The sequence below is a fragment of the Cebus imitator genome, unplaced genomic scaffold (genome assembly GCF_001604975.1).
Source record: "Cebus imitator isolate Cc_AM_T3 unplaced genomic scaffold, Cebus_imitator-1.0 Scaffold43, whole genome shotgun sequence".
NCBI classification, from domain to species: domain Eukaryota; kingdom Metazoa; phylum Chordata; class Mammalia; order Primates; family Cebidae; genus Cebus; species Cebus imitator.
In genome coordinates this window covers 4651964-4660154 of record NW_016107358.1, presented here as the reverse complement: position 1 = coordinate 4660154, position 8191 = coordinate 4651964, and the positions used below count along the sequence as shown (strand labels likewise).

Genomic DNA, 8191 nt, shown 5'->3' with positions numbered 1-8191 from the left:
CTTTCTCTGTCACCCAGGCTGGAGTGCAGTGATGTGATCACAGCGCTTTCTATAGTGTTGACCTCCTGGGCTCAAGTGATCCTCACACCTCAGCCTCCCAAGTAGTTGGAACTAGAGGTGTGCACCACCATGCCCAGCAGAGATGAATTTCCCATGCTGGTCTTGAACTCCTGGCCTCAAGCGATCCCCCTGCCTCAGCCTCCCAAAGTTCTGGGATTACAGATGTGAGCCACCATGCCTGGCCTCATTTATCTCTTAAATGTTCCTCACTAGTCCCTTTATATGGCTTTCTGGCATCCTGGCTGGGTCTCTGTTTCCTGCTGATCTTCGAGAGCTTACTTACCACAGCTCTGTAGTAGTATGGCACCATCCCGAAGTGTTCTGGGTAGGAAGCCTCAGAGTCAGGCTTCATTGGAATGGAATGGAATGGAATGGAAAAAGATCTTTAAGATTATTTTCTTCTAATGAGAAAATTGTCTTGTGAAATTTTATTGAATAGGCAGCCTTTAGTCTTATGTAGTTACATTAGTGTTCTCCTGTGTACCTAGTTTTCTGGTTTGAAAGAACAACAGGAATTCTGACCTCAGAAGCCTTAGCCTCAGACGCATCACTGATTCGTGTTATAGAAGACTTCTTCGACACAGCGTTGGTAAGGAGGGGATGGATGCTTCACTGAGCAAATACCACTAGTAATTGGCAGGAATCTTCAAGTTATTTATAAAACATGGTTTTCTCTGATACGCAAGTTTTGTCAAAAGACTGTCATGTGGCCGGGTGTGGTGGCTCACGCCTGTAATCCCAGCACTTTGGGAGGCAAGTCGGGTGGATCACCTGAGGTCAGGAGTTCGAGACCAGCCTGGCCAACGTGATGAAACCCTGTCTCTACTGAAATACAGAAATTGGCCGGGTGTAGTGGTGGGTGCCTGTAATCCCAGCTACTTCAGAGGCTGAGGCAGGAGAGTTGCTTGAACCCAGGAGGCAGAGGTTGCAGTGAGCCAAGACCATGTGATTGCACGCCAACCTGAGTTTTAACAAGAGTGAAACTCTGTCTCAAAAAAAAAAAACTCTCGTGTTTTATTATTAGACTATTATTAAATATGACATAGTAAGAAGCTATATATAAACGATGTTAAAAATGAGAGGTGATTTATTTTCATACATACAAATAATATATTAGTCACCTGATTGAGAGTGATATGCGTATTTAAGGATGTGATTAAGACTCAACTAGGCTTTCTCTAAAATTCTTCTGTAAAGCCAATACCTGCCTATTACAGAAAGTTAACACTAATACATTCATGTTATAGTTTGTCATGCTGTTTTAAAATAATACGGGCTTTATTTTTTCTTTCTTTTTATTAGATTATTTCCAAGAGTAGTAGTGAAGGTAAGTATATTGTTGGCTACTAATTGGCTATGAATTTCTCATTAATAGGATATTCTGGCACAGAGAAAAGAATATTTAAATGATATGTAAAAATAAAAGTGAGTTTAAACATTGGATTTGGATTTATCGACCACTTTATGGTCATCATAGTGTCATTTGGAAATGCATTTCATTGTAGGAAAAAGTCTTTTTTTCTGAGAAGATTTTTTGTTTTGAGACGGAATCTTGCTCTGTCACCCAGGCTGGAGTGCAGTGGCACAATCTCAGCTCACTGCAACCTCCGCCTCACTAGTTTAAGCAATTCTCCTGCCTCAGCCTCCCAAGCAGCTGGGACTACAGGTGTATGCCACGACACCCAGCTAATGTTTTGTACTTTTAGTAAAGACAGGATTTCACTGTGTTAGCTAGGATAGTCTTGGTCTCCTGACCTTGTGTTCTGCCCACTTCAGCCTTCCAAAATGCTGGGATTGCAGGTGTGAGCCACCATGCCTGGCCTTTTTTTTTGAGATGGAGTTTCATTCTTGTTGCCCAGGCTAGAGTGCAATTGCTCAGTCTTGGCTCACTGCAACCTCTGCCTCCTGAGTTCAAGTGATTCTCCTGCCTCAGCCTCCCAAGTAGCTGGGATTACAGGCATGTGCCACCATACCCGGCTAATTTTTTGTATTTAGTAGAGACGGGGTTTCACCATGTTAGTCTGGTGTCAAACTCCTGACCTCAGATGATCCACCGGCTTGGCTTCTCAGAGTACTGGCATTATAGCTGCGAGCCGCCACACCCAGCCCTGAGAAACATTTTTATTTAGCTGCTCTTGACATATGGCTAGCTCTGTTCAGGTAATAGAAAGCCATTTTTGTTATTCAAATATGCAAAATTTAGCTACTACTGATTTAACTTGGAGCTGATTCACATGCTTTTTTTGTCTTTCAAGAGTGTGAAAGGTAAAATTTTAGAAACTTTGGAGGCTAGATTGATTTTGTTCAATATAGCTCAAGTTAAAGGTAATTATGCTGGGTGCAGTGGTTCACGGCTGTAATTCAAACACTTTCAGAGGCTGAGGAGGGAGGGATGATGGCATCCAGAAGTTTAACAATAGCCCAGGGAACCTAGTGAGACCCCCATCTCTACAAAAAATTATCGAGGTGTGCTGGTGTGCACCTGTAGTCCCAGCTGCCTGGGAGGCTGAGGTGGGAGAATCACTTGAGCCCCAGAGTTTGAGGCTGCAGTGAGTCATGATCATGCCACTCCATCCAGCCTGGGTGACAGCAAGATCTTGTCTCAAAAAAAAAAAAAAAGTTATTTGACATTCGAATTATACCATGGATTCAAAGACGCACTTAAATATTGAAACATTTTGGAAATTGGAGCCATCTTGATAAGTCTTTTTCCTATGGTACATGTTTTTGGTTTTCTTCTGTAAGGCTGTCATGAATTGACACTACATTCTGCAAGTTGAGGAAATTCAGTACCGGAAGCTGAGGCACGCACTGGGCTTGGTTGACTTTAAAACTTGGTTGACTCGGTTGGTCCTCATAATTCAAGTCAGTGGCTCCAAATATTTTCAAGTCAAAGTTTTATGAACACCAGAATGATAGTTACTGTCTTTAAAACTGGTTGATAAAATGCACAATGGTAAAAATGTACTTTGATTTTTGTAGCATTTTAAAATAAGCTTGCTTTTTATTAATCCCAACAATATGTATATACTGCATATTTGAAAAACAGTGCACAAGTGAGCCATCTATTCAGTCTACAGTCATTGCTTGGTGCATTTATAGATTCATGTAATCCTATATAATGACTTTCATTGCCCATGGCAGGGGAGACTCTGGTTTAGATGGCTGTGTTAGTTCAATTAGGTCGCTATAACCAAATACCATCGATAAGGAGGCTAAAACAACAGACATTTATTTCTGGAAGTTAGAACTAAGAGATTAGAGTACCAGCATGGTTGGGTTCTGGTGATGGCCTCTTCCTGGCTTCTTGCTGTGTGCCTACATGGTGGGCAGAGACCTGGCTTCTTGCTGTGGGCTTATAAGGTAGACAGAGAGCCAGAGGTTGGTTGGTTGGTTTTTTTGTTTTGTTTTGTTTTTGAGAGAGTCTCTCTCTGTTGCTCAGCTCACTGCAACCTCTGCCTTCAGGGTTCAAGCTATTCTTCTGCCTCAGCCTCCTGAATAGCTGGGATTACAAGCATGTGCTACCATGCCTGGCTAATTTTTGAATTTTAGTAGAGACAAGTTTCACTGTGTTTGGCCAGGCTGGTCTTGAACTCCTGACCCCAGGTGATCCACCCACCTCAGCCTCCCAAAGTGCTGGGATTACAGGTATGAGCCACCATGCTGGGACCGAGCCAGAGCTCTTAAAAGGGCACTCATCCCATCATGAGGATCCCACCCTTGTGACCTTATCTAGACTTCCCTTACCAAAGGCCCCATCTCAAATACCGTTACATTGAGGGTTAAGGCTCCAACATATGAATTTTGGGGGGACATAGTCCCATCTATAGCAATGACGATTTGTTCTTAGAGCCCACTCTGGTCACCTTAGCAGGGCTGACCTCTTTGCAACTGCCAGGTTTTCACATGTGGCTTTGACAGTTGTCTTGGGTGACTTTTATGCCCCGGCTCTGCCGAGCTAATGTCTAATCCCTCTCTCCAAAGTAGAAATATTTTTTACTGAATTTCTTCCCACCTCCTTCTGCAATTGACAAAATTAATCACTCCTCCCTTTTTGTTCTGAAACTTACGTCGTCTTATTGATTTTTTTTATGATTCTTTTGTGTTCTGCTATGTGGATTATGACTGTCTTTCAGTTTGTCTCTCGTGATTTGAATGGCTTATGCCCTACTTTTATTTTACTGGTAGTTACTCTTCAGTACTAACATCAAAATTATTTTTTTTTTTTTGTATAAGACAACAAACTGAATGTGTTGAATAAACCTAAGAGTATTATTAGGGTGTGGGGAGGGACATGGTCAGAGCTTTTCTTCGTTTGAAGATGTCTTTCTGGCGTTTATACAATGCTACTCTCACTTTGCAGGCTATGCCCCTTACAATCCTGTTGCATTATCTTCTGATATTAAGGGTTGAAAGCATGTTTATTTTACATGGTTCTTGATGACTTATTTTGAAGCCAAATCTTACTTTAGCTCAGGAAATTCATTCTTTGATACTTTTATTACAACAGAGTTCCTCAATTTTGGCAATATAGACATCTTGAACCAGGTAATTCTTTGTCATGGGTGCTATCCTGTACATCAGAGGGTGTTTGGTGGCATCCCTGGCCTCTACCCTCTAGATGCCAACAGCATTCACCCCCAAGTCTTGACAGCCAAAAACATCTCCAGACATTGAGAAGTGTCCCCCGTGGGGCAAAATCATCTCTAGTTGACAGCTACTGAGGTAGAGTGCTTTGGATATGTTTAACAGAAGCTATAGTTCAAATAGGCTTAAATGATAAAGACGATTTACTGGCTCAAGGAACTAAAAAGTCCAGAGGCGGGCAGTTTGGAAATGGAGTGGCTCCACTCCGTCTCTACAGCTCTTTCAGCTCTGGCTCTCTCAGAGTCTAGTCCTTGCTCTCAAGGTGGTTTCCCTTGGTGGTTGCAACCAGAACTTTGTGCTTCCAGGTTCACACCTTGGGGAGAAAGGTTCACTTCCTTCAACCGGAAAACAAAAGCCCTGGCTTTCCTCTGATTGGATGTCCTGCCCTCCAAATGAACCAGTCACTATGAAAAGATAAATGTGGGCTGCCTCTGCCTAGTTGAAGCCAGTCGGGATTTGCCCCTAGAACTGATGGGTCTCACCCAAATAGTACAACTTCTCCATAACAGGAGCGGGGAAGGATGGTGGGCGGGCCACCAAGAAGTCCATTACAGTTACTTTCTCTTCCCTCTTTGTAAGATTATCTGTCACATCTTTGTTTTTATCCTCCTGTGCATCTTTCCCTCACTCATTTTTCCCCCTGCATTTTGACAGCAGTTCTCAAGTTCTTCTTAGAAGAATTACCTGGCTCAAAATGTCAATATTGCCAAAGTTGAGAAAGTCTGCTGTAATAAAAGTATCAAAGAATTAATTTTCCTGAGCTAAAGTAAGATTTGGTTTCAAAATAAGTCACCAAAAACCATGTAAAATAAATGTGTGTCGAGGTAGGAGATCGAGACCATCCTGGCTAACACAGTGAAACCCCATCTCTACTAAAGATACGAAAAATTAGCTGGGCATGGTGGCACGCACCTGCTGTCCCAGCTACTCAGGAGGCTGAGGCAGGAGAACTGCTTGAACCTAGGAGGTGGAGGTTGCAGTGAGCAGAGATTGTGCCACTGCACTCTAGCCTGGACGACAGAGTAAGACTCCATCTCAAAAAAAAAAAGTGCGTATGCATGTGTGCACATGCTCACAACCCTTAATAACAGAAGGCAACAGGATTGTAAAGGGCATAACCTGCAAGGTGAGTTACATTGTATTAAAGCCAGAAGGACATCCTCAAACAACCAAAAGCTGTGACCGTGTGTAGGAGTCATTTTCTTACTCTTTGAAACATAAGTTTGATTCTTTGAAATTATACTTTCAGGGAAAATTCAGATGCTGGATTCCTTCCTACTTAGCTTAGGATTCCTGGTGACAGAAAAGACTGGAAATCATTTGATTCAACAGGAGGTGAGTTGCAGATAACAAAACAGATAACAGCAGCTCTGGAAACCTTAGAAAAGATTGTACATATGTCTCTGTTTTGTTCCTTCTCCATGTAATGCCTTCTCAATTCCAAAAAGGCCTTGAAGACTTTTAACTGCATTTTGCACGCTGTACCTCAGGAAGAGAGAAAAAAATTCCCTTTGTCAGAAGGCACGTGTCATCTTATGTAAGTGGCTTTGTATAAGTATGTGCTGTAGGAAGGGTAAAATCCCTCATGATTGTACTACTTCAATCTTGGTTCTCTTTAGACGTGATTATGCCCTTTCTCTCTTTGGTAAATGCTTTGTACACCTATTACGTGTCAGGCACTATGCTAGGTGATAAAGAGGGGCTGAGGTAAAAAGAAGACATTGCTAGATTTTTCCTTTTCTTTTTTTTGAAACGGAGTCTCACTCTGTTGTCCAGGCTGGAGTGCAATGGTGCAGTTTCAGCTCACTGCAACCTCTGCCTCCTGGGTTCAACCAATTCTCTTGCCTCAGCCTCCCGGGTAGCTGGGATTACAGGTGCCTGCCACTGTACCCAGCTAATTTTTGTATTTTTAGTAGAGATGGGGTTTCACCATGTTGGCTAGGCTGGTCTCGAACTCCCGACCTCCTGATCCGCCTACCTTGGCCTCTCAAGGAGCTGGAATTACAGGCGTGAGCCACCGCGCTCTGCTGAGTTTTCCTTTTTAATATCATGAATTTTGTTTGTTTTTTTTCTTTTTGCATCAAAGTTTTGAGGCACAGTGCTTTCTCAGGCTATATTTTTTCATTGTCAATGTGAACTAAATTAGTGCGTCTTGGGAGAATGTTAAGAGCGCAGACCGTAGAGCCCAACTGCTTGACTTCAAACCCTAGTTTTGCCACTTTCGCCAGTTATCTAGGAGCACAGCCCTAACTTAATCATACCTCTGTTTGTTTGCCTGTAAAATGGAGTCAGAGTAATACCTACTTGATAGAGTTATTGTGAAGGTTAAATCAAGCAATCCATTTAAAGCGATTAGCACATTATCTGCTAAAGAGTAAGTGCCCCAAGGTTTCCAGTAGCTACACTGATAGGGCATGGAATTTTTATTGCTTTTCTTTTTTCTTTTTTTTGAGACGGAGTTTTGCTCTTGTTGCCGAGGCTGGAGTGCAGTGGCATGACCTCAGCTCACCGCAGTCTCTGCCTCCTAGGTTCAAGCAGTTCTCCTGCCTCAGCCTCCTGAGTAGCTGGGATTACAGGCATGTACCACCATGCCCTGCTAATTTTGTATTTTCAGTAGAGACGGGGTTTTACCATGTTGACCAGTCTGGTCTCGAACTTCTGACCTCAGGTGGTCCACCTGCCTTGGCCTCCCAAAAGTGCTAGGATTACAAGCGTGAGCCACTGCACACGGCCACATTTTGATTGCTTTTCAAGTGATAGACTTTTTTTTAGTTTTTTTTTTTGGTGACCTAAACTGTTGCATGGGTCTTGGAATGTGAGATTTGGAGGTAAGGTTGTAATGTGTGACCGTAGAAACAACAAAACCCAGCACCCTGCTTTGAAGTTGAAGTTGGAACTGAACCTGTGGCTGCGCCAACCACCAGCCGGCACGGAGGACATCATTGTGGCACATATTTACGTGGTGTGTGGCCACAATGTAGGGCCTGAATGGGTAATTGGTGAGCATGGAACTCACTGCCATCGTGTTTGTCCTTTTAGTCCTTTCAGGGTATGGTTTTTACACTGCATTTTTCCTGAACAAATTATTATTTAATACATTACTGAAATCACTACTCTTAGTGGTGTATTTAGATTTAGAGAGCAGCTGATCTCATATTTTCTCCTAAGTTTTCAAACTAATCTTTGAACAGACTACCTTATTATCTGTGTGATCTAGAAAGTCTGGAATGTTCTGGACTTCAAAGGTAAAACCTGCAAGCATAAAAGTAAGGAGAATTAATTTTGTTCAGTGGTACTGCTTTCTGGCTTCTATTAATAGTAACAAATCAATCTGCTTCTTATAAGAGAATGAACTATCTGTAGGGACATGGATGAACCTGGAAACCATCATTCTCAGCAAACTGACAGAAGAGCAGAAGATCAAACGCCGCATGTTCTCACTCATAGGCGGGTGTTGAACAATGAGAACACATGGACACAGGGA

At 42.6% G+C, this 8191-nt stretch overlaps 1 protein-coding gene across 1 annotated transcript in view; it reads left to right on the top strand.

Moving 5' to 3' along the window:
* SYCP2L (synaptonemal complex protein 2 like) overlaps positions 1-8191 on the top strand; it is a 95929-nt gene that overhangs the window by 4635 nt on the left and 83103 nt on the right. The window contains 5 exon segments of the mRNA XM_037737867.1: positions 549-649; positions 1363-1387; positions 5957-6042; positions 6156-6244; positions 7561-7699. Of these exon segments, the coding sequence (XP_037593795.1) occupies positions 549-649; positions 1363-1387; positions 5957-6042; positions 6156-6244; positions 7561-7699 (440 nt within the window).